General features: G+C 44.8%; 2 protein-coding genes across 4 annotated transcripts in view; one reads left to right on the forward strand and one right to left on the reverse strand.

Moving 5' to 3' along the window:
• The first annotated feature begins 216 nt into the window (after positions 1–216).
• LOC124117457 (zinc finger protein 835-like) lies at positions 217–9,354 on the forward strand. Its single transcript, XM_046479364.2, has 4 exons — positions 217–347; positions 1,971–3,264; positions 5,331–5,487; positions 5,914–9,354. Exons 1-4 carry the CDS (start codon positions 312–314, stop codon positions 6,905–6,907), a joined length of 2,481 nt encoding a protein of 826 aa, XP_046335320.1. The 5' UTR covers positions 217–311; the 3' UTR covers positions 6,908–9,354.
• Positions 9,355–9,993: 639 nt separating this feature from the next.
• The window catches only part of LOC124117456 (OTU domain-containing protein 7A-like), a 45,037-nt gene continuing 28,184 nt past the window's right edge, over positions 9,994–26,846 (reverse strand). For 2 of the 3 annotated variants that reach the window (XM_046479361.2, XM_046479360.2), the window contains exons 8-9: positions 26,451–26,740; positions 9,994–23,134 (exon numbers count right to left, since the gene is read on the reverse strand). In XM_046479361.2, the coding sequence (XP_046335317.1) occupies positions 21,720–23,134; positions 26,451–26,740 (1,705 nt within the window). In that variant the 3' untranslated portion in view covers positions 9,994–21,719. The remainder of the gene's footprint in view (positions 23,135–26,450; positions 26,741–26,846) is intronic. The other variant, XM_046479363.2, reaches the window with a different exon arrangement.

Here is a 26,846-nt window from a genome sequence, read left to right on the forward strand (position 1 = left end):
ACAAACAAATTTGTATGATGTGGCAATTGTTTCTTAAATAATGTAAAATCACACCCATTTATTTTGTGTAGCAATTTTATCTCGAGGAATTGAAAAACGTATTTTTTCTGAAGCAACTGTACCCAAAACAATACAAAGAAAGTCTTGTGAGTTTTTGTGCTCTGATAAAGGCAGTCGCAGGTGCTCGAAATGATACACAATGATCGATCCCTTAACCGGAAGAGGGTAATTGGAGGCTCCACACGAATACTCCGCCATGTCAAATTTCCAAGGGTGAAATCTGCGACAAGCAGCACCTATACGACAACAGTATGGCCAAGCAGTCCATTTCGACTATACAAGAAAAGGTAATAACATTTTCAACAATAAAAACGGAAAACTGTTTCGCATAATGTGATCTGGGGGGCGTGGTCGTGTGTGACCAAGGGCCCACTAACGAGATCGCTCAGACCCTCTCAAGCTCACGCCACGCTCCCCCATCTCGGTGTTACGTGGACGTCTAATTAGCTATTGTGACTTTTAATTAGTGATTATTACATTTGTTTACAATAATTAGGTGTGTGCTAGCATTAGTGGTGCTTTGTGCTTATCAGTCACCGTTGTTTGGATGTGTTAGACATAAGGGTTGTTTCTGGATGCAGAGGGACCATTCATTGCAACTTCGGAAAAAGTACTGTTAGATGACATGTATTAGCCACATATGGATCTTATGACATCTGATTTCAGATCATACAAAAGTTATCAAACGTAATCAAGTTCTTCAAATAATAAACTGTTTACCATATTTAATTTATGATATGCTTCAATTTTTTTTACTGTAACCCTTGATAGTAAATAAATATTTAGTGGTAATGTTGTAGCCATTGAATTGAATTGATAAGTTTAAATCTGTTATTTAATCTATTTAGGATATATCTTCATGGTGAAATTGTATTTGCAACCAAATAAGTTTTGTTCTGATTGATTCCTCAACAGATAAGGCATATCGAGATCATCTCCCTTGATCTGTGTGTGCAGCAATAATTAACACAGAGATATTAGGCATGACACGTGCCACACATAGCCTATCTCCCTTGACAAAAACAATCTGCTTCATGCTGATCTTCCGTAATGATCGGACCACAATTTATTATAATGGTCCTGTTCCATATCTTATCTTTTGTTTGTAGACTGAAATATTATTGAAACTAGAAACATTTAAGATTTCTTCCTCTCAGAGGGACACATCAGTAATAGAGAGGAGAAAAAGTAATGGCTTCAGGTATTCTCTGGTTTCTTCAAGGCGTGAAGTTTTCCCGATTTTGGTTGCCAGCTGCAGCAGTCAAGGGATATCTATCAACATTAGGGGCTGAAATTTGAATGCAGTTTTAAGCCCATGCCGAACCAGAACTTTATGATCGTTTCTTGATCTCCTGTCAACCCTTCATATTTGTGAACTCCTCTGAAAAAAAGCCAGCGATGATGACGTTGGACACAGGGATGACGTTGCACACATGGGAGATGACGTTGCACACAGTGGATTTGTAATTGCACACAGGGGTAGATGATGTTGCACACAGGGTAGATGACGTTGCACACAGGGTAGATGACGTTGCACACAGGATAGATGACGTTGCACACATGGGAGATGACGTTGCACACAGGGTAGATGACGTTGCACACAGGATAGATGACGTTGCACACATGGGAGATGACGTTGCACACATGGGAGATGACGTTGCACACAGGGTAGATGACGTTGCACACAGGGTAGATGACGTTGCACACATGGGAGATGACGTTGCACACAGGGTAGATGACGTTTCACACTGGGTACAAGACGTTGCACACAGGGGTAGATGATGTTGCACACAGGATAGATGATGTTGCACATAGGACTAGGTTAGACTAAGCCCACAAAATGTACCTTCTGTACCTGTGTCATTCTCATTTAATCTTGTATTAATGTACATTGTTCAAATATGTTTCAGATTGTAGGAATAGAAGCTGTTTTTTCCACTCTTGGATCAGGGGAACGTGAGAATGCTGTTGGATTGCTGGAGGAATACCTACAGAAGCTCCGAGGTCAGATCAAAACTCCCGAATCAGGTCCAACTGAATCCCGCTCTGTGAAGGCGGAGACTGTCCCCGTGAAGACTGAGAAAGATCATCAGCAAGAGGATGGTGCGAAGACTTCAGGGGAAGTTCCCAAAGTCACCAAATCCCGCAGGAAACAGAATGTTGCACCACCTGTCCATAAACCAACTGAAGAAGTTAAGGTATCGTCGCGAGGAAGGATGACAAAGTTGCGTCAAAGTTATGCTGACTCTGATTGTGAAGACGATGGTGTTGGTTTTGATGATGTGCCTAAACCCAAACCAATGCCCAACAAGCGAGGAAGGCCACCAGGCAGCGGAAAGGCCAAACAAGCAGCTGTGGTGAAGATGGAGATGAGGAGGGTGATGGAAGCAGACATGGAGCTTGAGGATAAACCTGACACTCTTGCATCCCGAAGAAGAGGGAGGAAAAAGCGTAAAATGAAATCCATGTTTAATGCATCTAAAACAAAGCGATTGTATGTTCAGAAGAAGAAGTTTGTGTGTAAAGCTTGTGGGATGGAGTTTAAACATTACAAATCAATGGCTGTTCATATTCGATCACATGGCAACAATCTCCTGTCGTGTCGGCACTGCAAACGTGAGCTTCAGAACGAGGTAGAACTTCTGCATCACGACTGTCAGAAACTCTCGGCTGTCAGTTATACGTGTCCCTCGTGTGGTGAGAAGTTCACGAAGAAGAAACATTGTAAGGTGCACATGTTAGAAACACACAACCTCAAATACAACAAAGTGATGGGGAGGAGCACGAAGAACATTTGTCGTTTCTGTAACAGGACATTCGTGCGGAAAGTGTCCCTGTTTATGCATTATAAGACCCATGCTGAGACTTCATTTGTGTGTTTGAAGTGTGGAGAGATTTGTGAAGACTTTGCCATATACACAGAGCATATGCTTGAACACGACAAGGCCGCATCATTTGACTGTGATAAATGCGGCGCGACGTTCGAGCGTCAGCAGCAGTACCTACAGCATCTGGTGGGGCACAGGAAGTATGACTGTCCGGACTGCAACATGTGCTTCACACGGAACAAGGAACTTCTACGTCACCGCCGCATCATCCACGGCGACCTGCCCCAGCCAGAGCTGAAGAAGTTCGAGTGCTATGTGTGTTTCAAGAAGTTTCAGCGTCCGATGCAGCTGGAGATCCACATGAGGATACACACAGGTAGGTCACTCATTCATCCACGCCTGGAAACACACACGTAGGTCATTCATCCACACCTGGATACACACAGGTAGGTCACTCATTCATCCACACCTGGATACACACAGGTAGGTCACTCACTCATCCACACCTGGATACACACAGGTAGGTCACTCACTCATCCACACCTGGATACACACAGGTAGGTCATTCATCCACACCTGGATACACACAGGTAGGTCACTCACTCATCCACACCTGGATACATACAGGTAGGTCACTCATTCATCCACACCTGGATACACACAGGTAGGTCACTCACTCATCCACACCTGGATACACACAGGTAGGTCATTCATCCACACCTGGATACACACAGGTAGGTCACTCACTCATCCACACCTGGATACACACAGGTAGGTCATTCATCCACACCTGGATACACACAGGTAGGTCACTCATTCATCCACACCTGGATACACACAGGTAGGTCATTCATCCACACCCGGATACACAGAGGTAGGTAATTCATAAACACCTGGATACACACAGGTAGGTCATTCATCCACACATTGGGGGCGGTCGGGTAGCCTAATGGTTACAGCGTTCGCTCGTCACGCTGAGACCTGGGTTCGATTCCCGACATGGGTACAATGTGTGAAGCCCATTTCTGGTGTCCCCCACCGTGATATTGCTGGAATATTGCTAAAAGCGGCGTAAAACCATACTCACTCACTCACTCACTAATCCACACATGAATACACACAGAGGTAGGTCATTCGTTAACGCCTGGATACACACAGGTAGGTCATTCATCCACTAATGGATACACACAGGTAGGTCACCCATTCATCCACACCTGGAGTAGGTCACTGATTCATCCACACCTGCATACACACAGTTAGGTAATTCATAAACACCACACCTAGATACACACAGATAGGTCACTCATTCATCACACCTGGATACACACAGGTAGATCACTCATTCATCCACACCTGGATACACACAGGTAGGTCACCCATTCATCCACACCTAGATACACACAGGTAAGTCACCCATTCATCCACACCTGGATACATACAGGTAGGTCACCTATTCAATCACACCTGGATACACACAGGTAAGTCACCCATTCATCCACACCTGGATACATACAGGTAAGTCACCCATTCATCCACACCTGGATACATACAGGTAGGTCACCTATTCAATCACACCTGGATACACACAGGTAGGTCACTCATTCATCACACCTGGATACACACAGGTAGGTCACTCATTCATCCACAACTGGATACACAGGTAGGTCACCCATTCATGCACACCTGGATACACACAGGTAAGTCACCCATTCATCCACACCTGGATACACACAGGTAAGTCACCCATTCATCCACACCTGGATACTCACAGGTAAGTCACCCATTCATCCACACCTGGATACATACAGGTAAGTCACCCATTCATCCACACCTGGATACATACAGGTAAGTCACCCATTCATCCACACCTGGATACACACAGATAGGTCGACCATTCATCCACACCTGGATACACACAGGTAGGTCACTCATTCATCACACCTGGATACACACAGGTAGGTCACTCATTCATCCACAACTGGATACACAGGTAGGTCACCCATTCATCCACACCTGGATACACACAGGTAGGTCACCCACTCATCCACACCTGGATACACACAGGTAGGTCACCCATTCATCCACACCTGGATACACACAGGTAGGTCACTCATTCATCCACACCTGGATACACACAGGTAGGTCACCCATTCATCCACACCTGGATACACACAGGTAGGTCACCCATTCATCCACACCTGGATACACACAGGTAGGTCACTCATTCATCCACACCTGGATACACACAGGTAGGTCACCCATTCATCCACACCTGGATATACACAGGTAGGTCACCCATTCATCCAAACCAGTATCTGTGTATAATGCATCTTTCCGAGGCAAGGGAGTTAACTGACTATAAAAGTCTAGTTTCCAAGATATGTGGAAGATATGTATATGATGTATGTCAGTGTGTGATCTATGGATCTGTGGTTGTTGCAGGCGAGCGGCCATTAGAGTGCGCTACGTGTCAGCTCTCGTTCCGGACAACGAAGGCCCTTGCCAAACACCGGCAGACCTACAATCACTGTCTGAAGGCGGGGCTGTCCACACAGGAGAAGAAATACCTGTGTTCAGAATGTGGCAAAGCTTACTTCAGGTAACCATAGCAACTCTTCATAATAATGACACAACAACTGAGGGTTATTCCAAGTCAGTCAGACAAATTTTACTATTTCGAACCTATGTATACAACTACAACTTCAAGTATGGTGTTTGTATTATATACTACTTTGTTCATTAAGTATTGTCAAATACTTCAAGCATGCACAGATTGTTTCCCCCCAGTATTGAAAGTATTCACCCAGAGTAGACAGTATACACCAAGTGCCAGTATTCACCCAGTGTAGACAGTATTTAATCAGAACCATTAAATTGATGCTTTAGAAAAACTGTAGATATACATTGCCAGTTAACTTCCCAAGTTCCAGCAGTATAGGACGATGGTAACAACAGCCATTATGCTGATACCTGTAACTGAATACATGCTGCAAGTAATGCTGTGAATGTTTTCCGTGTTGTTCAGGAAACAGGCCCTGCAGCGCCACATCCGTTACCACACCGGGGACAAGCCCCACACCTGCCAGTACTGCGGCTACAAGTGTCGGGAACAGAATAATCTGAAGCGACACATCGCACTGCACTTTGAGAATCTTCGCAACTTCATCTGTGAGGTGTGCGGGGCCGCTTTTCACGCCAAGAAGACGCTGGAGATGCATCATAAGTACAAGCACACCGAGATCAGGGACTTCCCCTGCCACGAGTGCCACATGTCCTTCAAGGCCAAGAACGCCCTGAGGCGCCACATCAAGACGCACGAGAAGACCAAGGACCATAAGTGCTGGTGTGGCTCAGCTTTCGGACGCATGTACAATCTCCGACGCCATATGAGGATGGTGCATGGCGACGAAGAGTCACTTCCACCCGTTAGGAAAGTCGCAGTTCTTGATGCAGCAAATGCAATCAAACAGGCAATAAAATCTCCTCCCGCCAAAAAGAGAATGTACAAACTGAAACAAATCCCGATTGTGACTTCTGTGGCTTCTGACCACGAGACGATCATCATGAATGTCGTGTCGGACCAGATGACAGAAGCAGCCCACAGCTCCCAGGCACCCATCTACACCCTCCCCCAGCAGCATCAACAAGTAGCATCACACATGGGGGAGGAACAGCAGCAACAGCAACAACAGCAACAGCAACAGCAGCAGCATAACATGGTCTATGAGACGGTGACCATGCCACCGTCCATGGTGGCATATCATCACAATGCCCCTCCTCCCCCACCTATTGGTGCTGAAACTGTCGTGGACAATCGGGCTCAACAGCAGCAGCAGCAACAGCAACAGCAGCAGCAACAGCAACATCAACAGGCTGACTACTACAACAACCCAAGCATGTTGGAAGCACAGGCTAATGACTACAACAACCCCTACATGTACATACAGAACGTCCTCCTGCCGTCGGTGGCTATGGCCGGGCTACTGGACCTGTCACATGCTCCTCCACCCAAACAGTGATACCCGGACAGCCACAGCTGTAGATACAGGGCAGTCTCATTGAAATCAAATGTTTTACTCTAGAAGGTGAAGTCTAAATGGAGGATGTGTGATTCTAGAGCCAATTGATCATACTTGCTTCTTGGTGTCTTCCACTTGATGTATCCACAGGACTATACTGGTGCTGCCTTTATCAGTTACATTCGGAACTGACTGATTAACTTCATTTTCAATATAGGCTTGTCTGAATGCTTCACTCATTGGCACCAAAAATTTAGAATCATCAATGTTCATTGGCTGATTAGAAAGTTCATCAGACGCGGCTTTCTTTGATGTCGCACTGAGGTGTTGTATCAGAGTAAAAGATCTGATTGTGATGAGATTGTATACAGGGCATCCCCCAGCCTACAGAGTGCTACATTTCACATGCGTTTCAAACTAACGTTCAGAAAATCCTACAATGTGATTCCTCTTACAAATGTGATATTTCCAGAAGAAAACTTGCATATTTCTGGCTTTAAAATCATATTCATGTGTTGCCAAAAATATACTTTTTGTTTACCTCTCCAGGACAGGGTGCGTGGGAGGGTGGGGGTGTTTGTTTGGGGATACAGTCTGGAGGGACATTGATGATATGACTGATGGGGACTGGCTTTGTTTTGCATGACATTAAACATACTTAGTGATTGTAAAATTATGAAAAAGTGTGCACAGATATATTCCTCTTCTAGAATAGGGGGCGGTTGGGTAGCCTTGTGGTTAAAGCGTTCGGAAGACACGGGTTCGATTCCCAACATGGGTACAATATGTGAAGCCCATTTCTGGTGTCTCCCGCCGTGATATTCCTGGAATATTAATAAAAGCGGCGTTAAACCATACTCACTCACTCACTCTACTAGAATAAGAACAGGCAATAGAAAATATGTGAAGGTCTGATGTTGTGTGCAGATACTGCTGAGGAGATCTGGAGGAGGATGCCGGGGAATGCCAAGGTCAACATGGTAGCCTCACTACGACTGATCTCTCATGACTCAATTAGGTCTCTCTCTGTTGTTTCAGCTCCTTGATTTAACACATAATGATAAATACTTGCCATTTTCTGGGGCAAACTGTTGCATCAGCACACACAACAGTGCAACAGCTGATACAAGAAGCAGCAACTACTGGTGTAAAGGCAGGACCTTATTGATGTCATGCATAAAAGAACACTCATTCTCCTGAATATCAGTAGTCCAGAACATTAATGGTTTTCAAGTCAAATGCCCCAAATATCCCCAGTAGAGATACCTCAGCTTATTGATCCATCAACATCATTACTGCGACTGCTCCATCTTCAATACTTGCAGGACCACGAACCTCCTCGTCGTCGCCAGTAGTCCCAGCATTCTCTACTGCCGCAGTATCACTCGTAACCTCCACTTATGTCGTATTGCCAGCTCATAGACTTCTTTTGAAAGGAATGTCAGCGTGTGTTATTTTGTTTTCAATGTACATACAGCAGTGTATATACCATGTTTGTTAGAAATGCATGCTTAAGTTTGGAGAATATCATTCTGGTGTTGAGTACATATGTACTTGGACCAGACCGTTGCTGCCCGGGAAGACAGCTATAGTCAGGAACTATCTTCTGTTGTTTGGTACTTGTTTAGATTTGTGGTTTCTATGGTAACTGACCGGGTTTGAACAAGGTTGCACCGTTATGTTCAGTTTTTTCAGCATGTTATTTTATATGCTGCATAGTATGTTTCCAGTATTGCATTATTCTCAAAATCTGTCAAGCATATTATTTTTTTTGTTTTTTAAATATACACCAGTGGATCAACAAAAGCTGCACACAGTTGCAAAAAGTCACTTTCCATGTTGAGTACATAATGTCAAGAGATTTATGTTGTTTGAGTTGAAAGGCTTTGGTATTTGCCACAATGCAATGAACTCTGTTACTCTGTATGGGATGGTTCCCCATGATGGATTGACTCACCACTGGTGTAGAGTAATGTCCCTTTGTAGATACATGACTGTTCCCAGTTGGCCAGATTAATGAGGGGTATCCAGACTAACAGGGTTTCACTGTAGCTCACCTGATGCAGGACAACATGCTACAGAAGGTGAGCTTGGGGACAATTAGGGGCTGAGGAGGAAATGTGTTGAGTATGTGTTGGCATGGATGCTGACTGTATAGAGTGTCGATAGTGTAAGTATTTAGATGTGTGAAGTATTATATAGAGACTGTCCCATAACCTGAGTACTGTAGTGACGTGCATGGTAACGTCCTGTGAAGGATGCAAATATCATATTGATATTATCATTAAGGTACCTTTGTTTGGTCGGATGGTTGTTCCAGATAACAGCATTAGCTTATGAGGACCGATACGGATTAGGTAACACTTCGAGGATGTAGTAGTTTCTGTAGGGCATAAATGTTATATCCCTGTAAACATGGTAAATGTTTTGTATTAAATTGAAATATTTATGAGGAATGTTTTTAGTTATACCTTTAGTATGTAATCACAAACATGATTACTCCGACATATTTGTGAAATAAGTAATGTGTGGGGAAGGAAGGGACGCACGGTATGTTGTTGACATCACACATTCAGTGAAACCCAGGATCGTGGTATGTTGTAGACATCACATATTCAGTGAAACCCAGGATCGTGGTATGTTGTTGACATCACACATTCAGTGAAACCCAGGATCGTGGTATGTTGTAGACATCACACATTCAGTGAAACCCAGGATCGTGGTATGTTGTAGACATCACACATTCAGTGAAACCCGGGATCGTGGTATGTTGTAGACATCACACATTCAGTGAAACCCAGGATCGTGGTATGTTGTAGACATCACACATTCAGTGAAACCCGGGATCGTGGTATGTTGTAGACATCACACATTCAGTGAAACCCAGGATCACAAGTAGCTGACAAACCAAGGGCATAAATCAGGGAAATCTGGGTCGCAAGTGGAACAACCAAGGGAGACAACTTTACACAGCATGTTGCAACTCCATCAAGCAGTGATCCATCAATGCCAAGCTTTCTTCATCTCACTGCAGTTCATTTATTTCAGTCCAGAACTAGTAAAATCAACAAATGACAAATAACTTCTTATCAAACTGATATTTATTAAGAACTTGCTGTATATGTTAAATACAAAGCTGCAAAGTCAACAGAACTTACAAATCACCCCAAGGATCACTGATGCAACTGTGGCATCAGGCCTGTGTCTCCTACTCAGATGCTGTATACACAAAGCTAGTGGTAATGTGGAACAAAGCACTTCTAAGTAACCATGGTAACAGCACACCCCTCCTCTGTAGCAGGATCTAGCTGGAGTATTTACAAGTTTGCAGGGGGTAGGTGTGAAGTGGACCCTGAGTCGTGTCATACGTCTTTGCAATTCGGGCGTCCTCACAAGGTAAAAGCTCCTTGTTTCTCTGTTCTCTTGAATGCAGGAGGATGTCTATTGGATTTCATAGCTGGGACATCTTAACCCCTGTGCATTCAACCCCAGCTTCAAACCATAACAACTGAAGGTCTGGGAACCTTCTCAATCTCATTAAAATCAGATCTTAGTTCTCGCTACCGCTAAACAAAGATCTGAGGACATCCTATTGGGCTCCCAATCAGAGTGTCCCTTACCAGATCATGAAAGTGACAGTCAGAATGTGTTTTCTAATCATGCAACCGCGAAATATTTAACAGAGGGTATTCCGAACAACAGTTACGGGTTTTATGATGATATCCATACAATCTTGGCCATCTGTAAGCCATTCCAGAATGTTGTTTAGAACATTTTTGAAATTGTTAATCAAGAATATGTCAAAATATGATTCGAAGCCGAGTCGCCAGTTTGAAACTAGTGTCATAAGGTTCGAGAAAGTTGCCTTCTGATTGGCTAATATTGATTTCTTGTCAGTCATTTCATAGGTCAGTCAAAGTTCGCGAAAGGTCGTCCTGATGTGACCAGTAAAGGGATGTCCTCAGATCTTTGTTTAGTGGTAGCGAAAACTAAGATCTGATTTTAATGAGTGGGGAACCCTCTCGGTGCAGCACAGAGGTTGAACATGTAGCCACTCTACAGCTTCCTGTGACCAGCATATTGTCAGGAGGAAATAACAGCAGCGAACATAATATTGAATATATAATAACAAAGACTTCCTGTCAGGCCGTACAGTGATGACATGGGTCAGACCTAGGGGTACGTAGCCAACACCAGACATTTCCATTAATACTTGTTTAACATTCTTAAGAATGATGACGAACTAGCCAAGTCCCTTCATGACCCGTTGAACAAGATTTTCCAGGCACTGCTAGTTTGTGAATCTGTGTTAAGCCTGGCGCCAACAGAGCAACTTTCACCACATGGCAGCCAGATGCTCTGACTTTAGGAGTCCGCATGACACGTTGTCAATCAGATGACCGCATTAGTATGATCATGAAGTGTTTCCATGACAACAGGGTGACAGGTCAATTTGAGCACATGACATGGGACTTGGCTGTCCATCACACATACCACAAGTTCCTGGAGAGAAATCCTTTCATCAGCACTAACAGCTCCTCTATTGCTTTATAGTTGTATTATTAATGAGATCAGAGAATATTAATCATGAAATGTTGACAATTACAAGTGTAAACACATGATCGTTGAAGTACTACATAGCCAGACCATGCTGAAGCGTATCTCGGACCCCAGTGAACACAAGGTGACCATGGTGAATGAGGATCCTTCACATATAACGTTATCAAGATGCTCCAAGCTATCTACGAGCTGCTTCATCACAGAAAGGTTCCTCTTGCTCATATTACACAAACTCAGGACAAAACAAACAGGAAAAGATGATGTTCTTCAACATCGATACTGAGTGCAGTTTGAAGGGAGAGGCAAGATTGGCAGACATTATATATATTTCAGAATTTATCAGAATTAAGCCATGACATGACATGGCATAGGTATGTAATGACCTCTCCCTCAGTTGTCCAAACAAAATATCTCAGCCCTCCACAAAGTAATTTCTGCTCCAGCAATCCACTTCAGCTCTGCTGGATGCTGTGCAGCCAAGATGACCTCGAGATCGAGCTGGTGAAAGAAATATGTCACTAATCCCAGCAGTAGACTATGGATGGATCAACTTAGCATGATAACGTTGTGCATAGTACTGAATCAACAGTTAGCCGTCGCTGTACAGATATGTAGAGGTGTCAGTGCCCTATGTACAGGTGCCCTGGTGTGTAGAGAACAGGAACAGCAAGACAACATGACAACACGTGCAGGACTCCACTCATCATCCTCAACTAGCCAGTGTACCTCTGTTCTATGATCATCCTCAACAAGCCAGTGTACCTCTGTTCTATGATCATCCTCAACTAGCCAGTGTACCTCCGTTCTATGATCATCCTCAACTAGCAAGTGTACCTCCGTTCTATGATCATCCTCAACAAGCCAGTGTACCTCCGTTCTATGATCATCCTCAACTAGCCAGTGTACCTGTTCTATGATCATCCTCAACAAGCCAGTGTACCTCCGTTCTATGATCATCCTCAACTATCCAGTGTACCTCTGTTCTATGATCATCCTCAACTAGCCAGTGTACCTCCGTTCTATGATCATCCTCAACAAGCCAGTGTACCTCTGTTCTATGATCATCCTCAACTAGCCAGTGTACCTCCATTCTATGATCATCCTCAACATGCCAGTGTACCTCTGTTCTATGATCATCCTCAACTAGCCAGTGTACCTCCGTTCTATGATCATCCTCAACAAGCCATTCTATGGAGTTGTTTGATAGGCCGCTCTTAGAAGTTGAGGGATGACAAAGCAGATACAATTTATGTATAACAACTTCTTTAATATACTATTATAGTGGAATTTCGGTATAGATCCTTGTACCGCTGTCAAGCAAGACTCTATTCTAGTGTGATATATACTCAGGATCCATTCACCACCATAGCTTCGTATTGAGGACAACACTTAAGATATTTGTCTGATCAATTTAGACTCTTCTCTCATGTCTGGTGGTGTAAAGAGGTTCTTTATACTCAGGAAACATATTTTACAACAGCAAAATGTGTGTTTCTATCGGTTCAAAATACTTTAAAGTGGCGTTGGCTTGCTCCTAAAGTAGACCTGGAAGAACTCATATTCAGAAGTCATTTTGATTGGTTGTTGATTTCAAGTTCAGGAGCTGTATGTGATGTTTTTAGTTCATGACAAGAGAGATTGAGCTGGTGACTTCCGAAACAAGCTCCGGTGGTGAGCGGGTCCAGGGAGCTATCGTACCAGAACGGAGACAATACACCGACTAACTCATAGCCAGGTTTCATTGACTGAATACTAAAATACATCTGCTGTTGAATACACAGTAGGAAGATTCTGTATTGAACATGTAAAGTAAATGTATTAGAACAAACATGTTTGTTCAAGTCACAGAATAAATGGTCTGGTTGTATAATCCTATACAAAGCTGTTTCCTATAGAGACCATGGTTATAGTGATTGAATGCTCACACCACAACTCTCACAAGCCTATTCTCAGTACGAGTGTTTTGGTTATTTGGGAAGGATTCTAACCATGTCAGGGAAGGATTCCAACCATGTCAGGGAAGGATTCCAACCATGTCAGGGAAGGATTCTAACCATGTCAGGGAAGGATTCTAACCATGTCAGGGAAGGATTCCAACTATGTCAGGGAAGGATTCTAACCATGTCAGGGAAGGATTCCAACCATGTCAGGGAAGGATTCTAACCATGTCAGGGAAGGATTCCAACCACGTCAGGGAAGGATTCCAACCATGTCAGGGAAGGATTCTAACCATGTCAGGGAAGGATTCCAACCATGTCAGGGAAGGATTCAAACCATGTCAGGGAAGGATTCTAACCATGTGAGGGAAGGATTCCAACCATGTCAGGGAAGGATTCCAACCATGTCAGGGAAGGATTCCAACCATGTCAGGGAAGGATTCTAACCATGTCACTAATGGTAGGCTGATCTGTAACAAAATAAGTAAGTGCTGACCTTGCTAGACAACATTAAAGTTAATGGCATTTCTGTAGACTTAGGACTTTTGCTGAACAACTCCTGGGTCACAGAGTGATATAACATTAGCTACACATGACCTTGGGAACGCTGACCTACACACAACACGCAGTCCGACAATGGCTCTATACAGGTGTGCACAGGTGTGGTGCCAGCAACAATTAAAGCTGAAATGTAAGTTTCGTTGCATTAATAACTTCAGATAAAAGTTGACAAGGCAAACGCCTCAGAAGAAAACAACTACTCACAAACCAGAATGTGGGATTAAAACCAACTGTTCTTAAACAGGCAATATACAAGTCTTCACAAACCAGAATGTTGGATGAAAACGAACCGTTCTTAAACAAGCAATATACAACTCCTCACAAACCAGAATGTTGGATGAAAACGAACCATTCTTAAACAAGTAATATAACATGTTCACCATATCTACATGATATGTCAAATGTCAAAGTTCACAAATGATAATAAATCTTAAAACAAAAAGAAAGCACCATGATTTGATATCAGTATAGAATCAACATAATCAAACAATGAAGAACAAATATATCAACATACATTAAATAATTCAAAGCAATACTTCATTGTTCATAATTACAGCCATGCCTCGATGTGAGACGCTTCAACGTCCCGCCTGCTGAATACAAGGATGATATATGTGAACCATGCATCGACCACGATGCCCTGGAGTGAAATGATTCCTGTAAACAACAACATACACAATCCTCGTCCTCCATGTGACACGAGTCACAGCCTCCCATGTGACACGAGCCTCGTCCTCCCATGTGACATGAGCCTCGTCCTATGTGTGACACGAGCCTCGTCCTCCCATGTGACTTCCATGAACATAACAAGTTTTTACTGCCTATGCCAGAACTACAAGCGTGGCCTTCTGAGCAGGTGGCAGATTACATACAGCATTCATTGTATACAAACCTGGAACACTATTTCCAGTTCACCCCCAAGCAATCTGGCACTACGACTGTCATGACTCCCATATCTAATAGAAACATTTCCAACTGTTGTTGCACTAAGATCACCTCATGGAAAGAGTCTGAATGCATGGAGAACTCACTTTCATTATCCAGTATGTATATTTTCCAACCTGTTCTGATCGACAACCACCCGGGATCTATATGCTACGATAGCTTCTGGCTCTATTTGAATGACATGGTGGTCAACAGCAGTCCCATCCAAATGCCCGTGGGTGAGATGACATGTCCCTACCAAGCTGTGGCGGTAGGGCTGGCCATCAATACAGATCATACAGATTGATAATCGTTAACGAAATACTGATCAATTATTGATAAATATCGGAGAAGTAACTTTAAGGAAAAATGAAAATAAAGTCGACACAAAGTCATGCCACTGGTGAGTAGTGACAAATTTATGTGTGTGTTACTTTAGGGACAATTAAGTTAATACAATAACAGTTGCTTTCCGTCTCTGGCAGTTGACATAATTTACAATAACAAGTCTGTTTCGGTAAATTTAAACTTAATTTCATCACAATAGTTTATGTAAGATGTTATTGATGACACAATTTTCATATCAATAATTTCTTCCAATTGACGATGATTCCGATTATCAATCTTTTTAGCCAGCCCTTGTAAAACATTTGGTACTACGAATGTTATTGTGCGTCCTTCAGGACCAAAAATAATATTTCTCTGTGTTCATTCTATACATGTATTTGGGTGTACTGGGCATACATTTCTGCAAATTCCAATGATTTTGTTGATAAGGGTTATGTGTATTCTCCCCAGGGAGCTGAGAACTGGGCGGTTAAAGAAGTGAAACACCAGCACACCTGTTCAAAGTAAAATACTCCAATAACAACACTGCCCTGTTCAAGCCTAACACTGCCTCACAGCCAGCTTCAACAAACTGATCTTAGGACTAAGACAATCCTACTGTCCATTCTTCAACATAGACTTATGCAAAGATCACTTTGTGGAATGAGGGATCAGGACTTGATGCTGTGCCCACTGGCATAACATATATAGTTTGCAGTCACAACGGGGCTTATCAACACCCAATGGGTACATCCAGTTATTTACGTCTGAAGTCATGTCGAGGATACAGGTACCAGACGAGCATGACAAGACTAGAGGGGGTGTCAAAGATGACAGTCTCTGACATCATTCGAGGGCACATCATCAATGTAAAACAAGATTGCCTGGAAGTACTAGAAAGATGGAAAGAGGGAGAATTGAAGTAATGGTATTAAACAGAAGAAGCTTGGATATCTCTGTTGTGCAAATACCTCCATATCTGTGTAATGTTGACAGGCATCAACAACTGTGTTTGTTCAAACATCATCAAACAAGTTGAAACAGTACAGAAACATAGAAAATCCATTCATATGGATCAAGCATATTCACAGTTCTGAGATAACATATACAGTTCCTTCAGGTTAGAAAATCTGTCAATAACGCAAGACCAGTAGAAAACACACTGGACCATCACCAACTATTGTCTACTGCCCCAATAACACATAAAGGGCAGCAGCGTCAGGGCCATGCCTTCAGGGCAAAACCTGCAGAGCATCATCAGGGCAACACCCTCAGAGTCACCTCAATGAGGGCAACACCTTCAGAGTCACCCCAATGAGAGCAACACCTTCAGAGTCATCCCAATGAGAGCAACACCTTCAGAGTCACCTCAATGAGGGCGACACCTTCAGAGTCACCCCAATGAGGGCGACACCTTCAGAGTCACCCCAATGAGGGCGACACCTTCAGAGTCACCTCAATGAGAGCAACACCTTCAGAGCCACCCCAATGAGAGCAACACCTTCAGAGTCACCCCAATGAGGGCGACACCTTCAGAGTCACCCCAATGAGGGCGACACCTTCAGAGTCACCCCAATGAGGACAACACCTTCAGAGTCACCCCAATGAGGGCGACACCTTCAGAGTCACCCAAATGAGAGCAACACCTTCAGAGTCACCCCAATGAGGGCGACACCTTCAGAGTCACCCCAATGAGAGCAACACCTTCAGAGTCACCCCAATGAGGGCGACACCTTCAGAGCCACCCCAATGAGGGCAACACCTTCAGAGCAACCCCAATGAGGGCAACACCTTCAGAGCAACCCCAATGAGGGCAACACCTTCAGAGCAACCCCAATGAGGGCAACACCTTCAGAGCAACCCCAATGAGGGCAACACCTTCAGAGCAACCCCAATGAGGGCAACACCTTCAGAGCAACCCCAATGAGGGCAACACCTTCAGAGCAACCCCAATGAGGCCGACACCTTCAGAGCCACTCCAATGAGGTCACCCCAATGAGGGCAACACCTTCAGAGCCACCCAATTAGGGCAACACCTTCAGAGCCACCCCAATGAGGGTGACACCTTCAGAGCCACCCAATTAGGGCAACACCTTCAGAGCCACCCCAATGAGGGCAACACCTTCAGAGCAACTCCAATGAGGGCAACACCTTCAGAGCCACCCAATTAGGGCAACACCTTCAGAGCCACCCCAATGAGGGTGACACCTTCAGAGCCACCCCAATGAGGGCAACACCTTCCTAGCCACCCAATTAGGGCAACACCTTCAGAGCCAACCCAATGAGGGTGACACCTTCAGAGCAACCCCAATGAGGGTGACACCTTCAGAGCCACCCCAATGAGGGTGACACCTTCAAAGCAATCCCAATGAGGGCAACACCTTCAGAGCAGCCCCAATGAGGGCGACACCTTCCGAGCCACCCCAATGACAGCAACACCTTCCGAGCAACCCAATTAGGGCAACACCTTCAGAGCCACCCCAATGACAGCAACACCTTCCGAGCCACCCCAATGAGGGCAACACCTTCAGAGCCACCCCAATGAGGGTGACACCTTCAGAGCAACCCCAATAAGGGCAACACCTTCAGAGCAGCCCCAATGAGGGCGACACCTTCAGAGCAACCCCAATAAGGGCAACACCTTCAGAGCCACCCCAATGAGAGTGACACCTTCAGAGCCACCCAATTAGGGCGACACCTTCAGAGCGTCCCCAATGAGAGCAACACCATCTGGGTGACACTTTCAAAGCCACACCTTCAGGGCAACAGAAAGTGGAAGAAGTCTGTCACCACGGCCTGTGTACAGATCAGAAGCCATCAGACTTTCTTCATTCTTAGATAAAGTATAGGAGTCAAAGCAAACAATCTTAGCACCAAGTGTTGTACGTCTAAGACAAAGAATAGCAATCATGCTAGTGGTAATCAATCCTAGCACCGAGTATTGTAACTTTGTGAGAGAACACAACCATGATCCAATAGAACTCTGAGCACTGCAGTGTTGGTGATGGAGCCTGTAGCATACATCAAGTGTGCACAATCATTTTCAGCTCCCAGGGGAGTATACAACCCACTTGCACATTCACATCACTGCTTGAGTGAATTCCCAACACAGACCCTGCTTCATTTTTGTAGAATGATGTCAATCAGTCTTCCGATGCTGACGCAGATGCAGACACAGACAGATGCAACAACACCACTGCATCCTCGTCCAGGGTGTTTATCACAATCGAACGCAAATATAAGATACTGGATAGTCAAGGCTGATTAATGAGATTTGCACGTTCAGATTATTTTCTATTTTCAAAGAGCACCATCAAGATCCAAAAGATATTATAGAACCACAGTGTCACACCTTTACCCTGGAAGCGGCCATTGATATTTCATGTACAAGGTGATTTATCTGTGAAATATCCATTTGATAAATGAGAAAGTTGACAGATAATAGCCTGTAGATGACTAGGATTTGCTAAGACAGGTCACATAATAAACATTGTAGCCCTCCCGCAACCCAGCGCCTGAGCAGAGCTGATATGTTCCATGAATATCAATATGTATACATTGCAGCAACAGCGTGTGTACAGCACACGCACTCACGCACGCACGCACACACACACACACACACACACACACATGCACGCGCGCACACATACTCACACACACACAAACATAAACACACATATATACACCATCACACCAATTCATTGCAGTTGTTTTAAGAATTCCCCAGCCTGATTCAGGTCACATAGCAAAGCCTGTCGTTTGTTCCCACTTGTCAGATGTGCTATACTTGTTTTGTTTTCTTAAGAAATTAAAAACATTCCCCAAAACAGTCACTGTTGTTCCTCAACTAAAAGTATCAATCACCAGTATGACACGACAGTAAGACAGTATTAGACTGAAATGATTCCCCGATTCCCCAGGGCCAGAATACTCTCAGCTTCACCCTACATAATACACCTTATTCAGAGTCGACGTACTTCACAACTTCAGTTACTGATGTTCACAAGATGCTCTTCAGACATCACCAGGTGGAGGCCATTGTTCTGGTCAAGAACGACACTGGTGTGTTCTAGCTAAGTTGGTGATAGTGAAAGCTTTTGTTTATTCCTTTGTTATTACAAACTGTGAATACATTCACACTCTATCTTATCCACATGAGGCCTGAAAGCACTCAATCAGATGCTCTGTCTAGTTATCTAGTTTCACGACAATAAATCAAATGTTGTTTCATTAGAACTTTGTGAAGACAGTCATATGTTGATGGAGTCTCGGCAAAGCTGCCACATTGCAAAGTAATCATCTTTGTTGTGGTTCAACTTCCTTTTTTTCAACAACCTTGACCTTGACTCGGCTGGAAGCCGTATTCATGAGATGCTAAGATTGACCACTTGACTAGAATGTCTACTGACACATGATGAGAACATGGTGGACTGAGTGAGTGAGTGAGTTGGGATATCAACTGTTACATCACCGCATGTTCCTTTAATGTTGGAGGAAAGCCCGAAGTGACATAGGTCGGAGAAGTCTGAAACCCACAAGCATGGGTGCCTGCAAACTCAATCACTACCAGATTCTGCAGAACAGTGCCATGACACCTGGGTCACAACTGCCCAAAGTGACTCGAGTGAGCTTACATAGTTAGCAATAAATGTCAGCTCAACATACCAGTGTACTTACAAAGACGTGAAACAGTAAGTACAAAGGTCAACTCTCCAGCATGCTGACTGTCCACACGCAGACAACAGGGTAAATACATCAACGAAGCATCTCCAAAATAACACGATGATATGTCTGAATGTAGTTCACAATATTTTAGTACAAAACTACAGATTCATTTAATCTTTGGTGTCATGTGACTTTCAACAAATGAGACAAAAATATACCACCAGTATGTAAACCCAGTGTATATGATTCTGAATGTCATAAGTATGGCGGACCCTGTATGAATCGTAAATCTCATCGTAACGTACGTGTAGTCCAGAAGTAACATATGATTAGATAGTCTAAACCCATCTTCACAATCCACCACGCATTAGAGTACACCAAAAAACGATCATCCCATCACTTCATCGAACTGGCTTCAAATGATGAAGGAAACAATAAAATGTTCCCTGGTAACCATGGTAACACATATACTAAATACCATCACTACTTAGGTTTGGCTTAACATGAACAATTGTACCACGTAGTATCAAAGATTTTTTTTCAAAATCTTATTTTCCTGCTACATGGTAAATAAATAATATATAGATATAGATATATACTTCAATAAGTGAACACAGAGTAAGTAAGTGAGGATTAATAAATATATAACTCTAATATGCTACATCACAGCTCAACCTTACCTAGGTATTCTTCACATTATCAGTCATTCCACAAGATCAACAACTACGTTCGATTGGACTCCACAAAGCAACATCAGTGCGACAACTGTCTCAAGTGTGTGAAAGCGTTCGTTCGTCACGCCGATGACCATTTACAATTTTCCACATGGGCGCAACATGTGAAGCTCATTTCTGGTGTTCTCCATTGTGATATTGCTGGAATATTGCTAAAAATGGCGTAAAACCGTATTCCCTCACTTGTAAGCCTATGGTTTCTAAAACTGTCGTTGCACTCACATTACTTGGACAAAGGGCCAAGTTGGTTACTATGAATTGTACATCAGCGGGAGTGAGATTGCAGTATCTGGTCAGCTGTGTCACAAACCAGTCACGTAAAACATGGACGACAATAAATATACACACGTATATACACGGACTGTCATGCCACACACAACACTAACTGTGCACTCCGACATGTCATGTACAATCAGTAAATATGTGGGATGAACCTATTATGTTGTGTAAACATAAATTCTGTTAATAAAAACTTCATAAAACCATGTCATGAGAACACAGGCGTATCGGGACAATTATCATGGACACAAAAGTGGATTCCTTTGAACATGTTAAATTACAGAATTGATCTCTACTCTACTGATACCGAGCATGCAGCACCCTTGCAAATACCAATAGTGGTAACAAAGGTGAAACTTCTGTAGAAACCTAGAAATGATATTGCATTGAAGATGCACTTCCACAACATAATGCTACCAGTGTCTACGAGGAGTTGGCCTGAGAAATGTGAAGGCTTCTCACAGGCTGTAAACTAGGGCTGGATCTCAGGCACAGTGTTCCATCAGCTCATCGGGGCTTCTCCAGGCCGCTAGGTGATTGGGCAACCATGTACTTATAACTTACTTCAATGTTGACTTGTGTCAACAGTCTCACTTGCCGGATGATAATATTATCATCCAAATAGAGAAATGTTTTGAGACATAACCATTGCCAAAATCAAGACAGATATAGCCCACATGGACGCAGTGATCCTTATCTTAGTATTACACACAACAGAAATCATTAAAACGAATATTTCTTGCTGTAACAGCATGTACATGAGGATGCCGCTGCCCAACACCAAAGGTGAGAGGCCTTAATGAGCTGTGGTCCCCATCAGCTGGGCTATAGTCGAGTCTGTGCTCGGGCCTGCGAGTGCATAGACTGTTGCCTTTGTTTGTAACACCCAGAACAGAGGTGATCTAACTCAGGACTCCCAAAGAAATCACAACCATCATTTCTACATCTGTTACTTGAGTACTGTCGCTGGCCGCCCTGTGCAGGTCCTGCGGTCAACCGAGGATTAGACTGGGACAGCTCTGCTGGAATTTGGACACCTGATGTTGGCCGCGAAACCGTTTGGCTAAGACCAGATGGAGGCCTTAAAGCTGATTGGTTGTAACCAACTGGTGGTCTTGAAGCCGGTTGGCTGGAAGTAATGTAAGTGGAACTGGATCTTCTTTGGTGCTGAAGTTCAGTAAACCTGTAGTCCACATTGTCATAGTCGGGAGATGGGGTGCGCGCATGGGGGCCATGTTGGCCCATTTTGGACACATCACCAACAGAGCGAGACTGCTGGCGGTCCATGTTAGCTACTACAGACAGTCTGGAATCCTGCAGAGCAGGTCTGTCAGGACAATAATCCTCTACCCCTGTGTAGAACTTGGACTTGCCCAACTTGACAATGGTAGCTTCCTCCACCCCCTTGTTCCTGCCTGGGAAAGTATTATACACAAACTGCCCTCGCTGCTTCTCCTTATCGATGGCTTCCTGCTTCTGTTGGGAGTAACACTTGGAACACAGATACGCAGTCTCGGCTGTGCCAAACATCTGACAGCCTGGGGTCACACAAGTCACAGTGGAGGCGATGGAATGGGTGCTGACTCGGTTACGAATCTCTTCATTCTTTTTCCGCCACAAGTCTCGGTCCTTCTCAAAGCGTTGTTTGGACGTGTGGAGATAGTTCTTGACAAGCTCCTGCTGCATCTTTGTCCTTGTGACAGAGAGCCTGGCACACCACACTCTATCACGACCAATATCAGTAGCAATGGTAGCAATAACCTTCGTGCTCTGAGTGATGACACTCCCCACAGACTGGCGCCGACTGCTTTTGTCAGAGTCACCAATATTCTTCATGGCTTTACCAATATTCCCAAAGTTTTTCTTGATCTTCTTGCCCATGCTTTTACCGATGCTCCCGAACTGTTTGGCCACACTGTGCATCTGCTGTGACACCTTGGCATCCTTCTTCTTCTCCTTGTTCCCGACACATCCCACGCTATCGTCAGACTCATAGGATCCGCAGGACTGCCTGTCGCTGTCGTAGTCGGTGTCGAGGGTCGGGATCTGCAGCTTCTCAACATTCATAAACTGCTGCAGCAGGTTCAGTTTGTCCTCTGACGTCAGCTCCGCCACCTTCTTGTTGCTGTTGACTTTGTTCCAGTCGTAGCGAGGACCAGGATCGATGTGGAAATGAAGAGGAAGCAGCTGAAAGTTCGGGTCCACCAGGGGGATCGCAACTGTAACAGGAACACCATTTTCTACGAAAAAGTGAAAGAGTGAAAACATGATTATGATTGAGTGAATGAGCACGGCATAACACTGATGGTACAAATAGAGCATGGGCTTCATACACTGTTCTTATGTGGGGAATCAACCAAGGTCTTCAGCATGCACACACTTCAACCACTAGGCTACCCCCTTTCAAACATGACAAGCTGGGGACCTATATTCTTAACTGGGATCCCTAAGGGTTGTCACCTCTCCTGACAAGCATAGGTTGCTTGGGACCTATATTCTACCTGGGATCCCTAAGGGTTGTCACCTCGTCTGACAAGCACAGGTTGCTGGGGACCTATATTCTTAACTGGGATCCCTAAGGGTTGTCGCCTTTCCTGACAAGCACAGGTTGCTGGGGACCCATATTCTACCGGGGATCCCTAAGGGTTGTCGCCTCTCATGACAAGCACAGGTTGCTGGGGACCCATATTCTACCCGGGATCCCTAAGGCTTGTCACCTCTCATGACAAGCACAGGTTGCTGGGGACTTATATTCTACCCGGGATCCCTAAGGCTTGTCACCTCTCATGACAAGCACAGGTTGCTTGGGACCCATATTCTACCCGGGATCCCTAAGGCTTGTCACCTCTCATGACAAGCACAGGTTGCTGGGGACCTATATTCTACCCGGGATCCCTAAGGCTTGTCACCTCTCATGACAAGCACAGGTTGCTGGGGACCCATATTCTACCCGGGATCCCTAAGGCTTGTCACCTCTCATGACAAGCACAGGTTGCTGGGGACCCATATTCTTAACTGGGATCCCTAAGGGTCGTCACCTCTCATGACAAGCATAGGTAGGTGGAGATCTATATTCTTAACTGGGATCCCTAAGGGTTGTCATCCCTCTTCTGACAAGCACAGGTTGCTGGGGACCTATATTCTTAACTCGGATCCCTAAAGGTTGTCACCTCGTCTGACAAGCACAGGTTGCTGGGGACCTATATTCTTAACTGGGATCCCTAAGGGTTGTCACCTCGTCTGACAAGCACAGGTTGCTGGGGACCTATATTCTTAACTGGGATCCCTAAGGGTCGTCACCTCTCATGACAAGCATAGGGTGCTGGAGATCTATATTCCTAACTGGGACTCCTAAGGGTTGTCGTCTCTCATGACAAGCACAGGTTGCTGGAGATCTATATTCTTAACTGGGATCCCTAAGGGTTGTCGCCTCTCATGACAAGCATAGGTAGGTTGAGATCTATATTCTTAACTGCGATCCCTAAGGGTTGTCGCCTCTCATGACAAGCACAGGTTGCTGGAGATCTATATTCTTAACTGGAATCCCTAAGGGTTGTCACCTCTCATGACAAGCATAGGTAGGTGGAGATCTATATTCTTAACTGGGATCCCTAAGGGTTGTCGCCTCTCATGACAAGCACAGGTTGCTGGGGACCTATATTCTACACCGGATCCCTAAGGGTTGTCGCCTCTCATGACAAGCACAGGTTGCTGGAGATCTATATTCTTAACTGGAATCCCTAAGGGTTGTCGCCTCTCATGACAAGCATAGGTAGGTGGAGATCTATATTCTTAACTGGGATCCCTAAGGGTTGTCGCCTCTCATGACAAGCACAGGTTGCTGGGGACCTATATTCTACACCGGATCCCAAAGGGTTGTCGCCTCTCATGACAAGCACAGGTTGCTGGAGATCTATATTCTTAACTGCGATCCCTAAGGGTTGTCGCCTCTCATGACAAGCACAGGTTGCTGGAGATCTATACTCTTAACTGCGATCCCTAAGGGTTGTCGCCTCTCATGACAAGCACAGGTTGCTGGGGACCTATATTCTACCTGGGATCCGTAAGGGTCGTCGCCTCTCCTGACAAGCACAGGTTGCTTGGGGCCTATATTCTTAACTGGGATCCCTAAGGGTTGTCGCCTTTCCTGACAAGCACAGGTTGCTGGGGACCTATATTCTTAACTGGGATCCCTAAGGGTCGTCGCCTTTCCTGACAAGCACAGGTTGCTGGGGACCTATATTCTTAACTGGGATCCCTAAGGGTTGTCATCCCTCTCCTGACAAGCACAGGTTGCTGGGGACCTATATTCTTAACTGGGATCCCTAAGGGTTGTCGCCTTTCCTGACAAGCACAGGTTGCTGGGGACCTATATTCTTAACTGGGATCCCTAAGGGTTGTCATCCCTCTTCTGACAAGCACAGGTTGCTGGGGACCTATATTCTTAACTGGGATCCCTAAGGGTTGTCACCTCGTCTGACAAGCACAGGTTGCTGGGGACCTATATTCTTAACTGGGATCCCTAAAGGTTGTCACCTCGTCTGACAAGCACAGGTTGCTGGGGACCTATATTCTTAACTGGGATCCCTAAGGGTTGTCGCCTTTCCTGACAAGCACAGGTTGCTGGGGACCCATATTCTTAACTGGGATCCCTAAGGGTTGTCATCCCTCTTCTGACAAGCACAGGTTGCTGGGGACCTATATTCTTAACTGGGATCCCTAAGGGTTGTCACCTCGTCTGACAAGCACAGGTTGCTGGGGACCTATATTCTTAACTGGGATCCCTAAGGGTTGTCGCCTTTCCTGACAAGCACAGGTTGCTGGGGACTTATATTCTTAACTGGGATCCCTAAGGGTTGTCGCCTCTCATGACAAGCACAGGTTGCTGGGGACCTATATTCTACCCGGGATCCCTAAGGGTTGTCACCTCTCATGACAAGCATAGGGTGCTGGAGATCTATATTCTTAACTGGGACTCCTAAGGGTTGTCGTCTCTCATGACAAGCACAGGTTGCTGGAGATCTATATTCTTAACTGGGATCCCTAAGGGTTGTCGCCTCTCATGACAAGCACAGGTTGCTGGGGACCTATATTCTACCCGGGATCCCTAAGGGTCGTCACCTCTCATGACAAGCATAGGGTGCTGGAGATCTATATTCTTAACTGGGACTCTTAAGGGTTGTCGTCTCTCATGACAAGCACAGGTTGCTGGAGATCTATATTCTTAACTGGGATCCCTAAGGGTCGTCGCCTCTCATGACAAGCACAGGTTGCTTGGGGCCTATATTCTTAACTGGGATCCCTAAGGGTTGTCGCCTCTCATGACAAGCACAGGTTGCTGGAGATCTATATTCTTAACTGGAATCCCTAAGGGTTGTCTCCTCTCATGACAAGCATAGGTAGGTGGAGATCTATATTCTTAACTGGGATCCCTAAGGGTTGTCGCCTCTCCTGACAAGCACAGGTTGCTGGGTACCCATACTCTTAACTGGGATCCCTAAGGGTTGTCGCCTCTCATGACAAGCATAGGTAGGTGGAGATCTATATTGCACTTACTGGGGAGGAAGGGTTTGTCATCAGGCGAGACCTCCTGCTCCATGGGAACCAGTGCGGAGAAGTGTGCAGCATCATACGTCAGCAGCAGAGGGGAGCGGTAACACATCTTCGCCTCACACTCCAAGGGGAGATAAATCCCTCCGAATGGTATGGGGGCTAGGGCCTCTCCTCCTGAGTCCTTTAGGACAGTGTCAGCAACAACAATGATTGGTCTCTGCAGCACATGGGCCAACACAAACACATGGAACTCCTCCAGACTCTCGTACACCACTGGGTCACACGACGTGTTGCTGAAACACACACAGGGTTCCAAATATTATTTTAGGACATTTTGTGTCAGGGCTGGTAAGATATAATCATGGAGAGGCAATAATGACAGTAAACATGTACAATGTC

This window comes from Haliotis rufescens, unplaced genomic scaffold (genome assembly GCF_023055435.1).
Source record: "Haliotis rufescens isolate VD_foot unplaced genomic scaffold, xgHalRufe1.0.p SCAF_1, whole genome shotgun sequence".
NCBI lineage: Eukaryota > Metazoa > Mollusca > Gastropoda > Lepetellida > Haliotidae > Haliotis > Haliotis rufescens.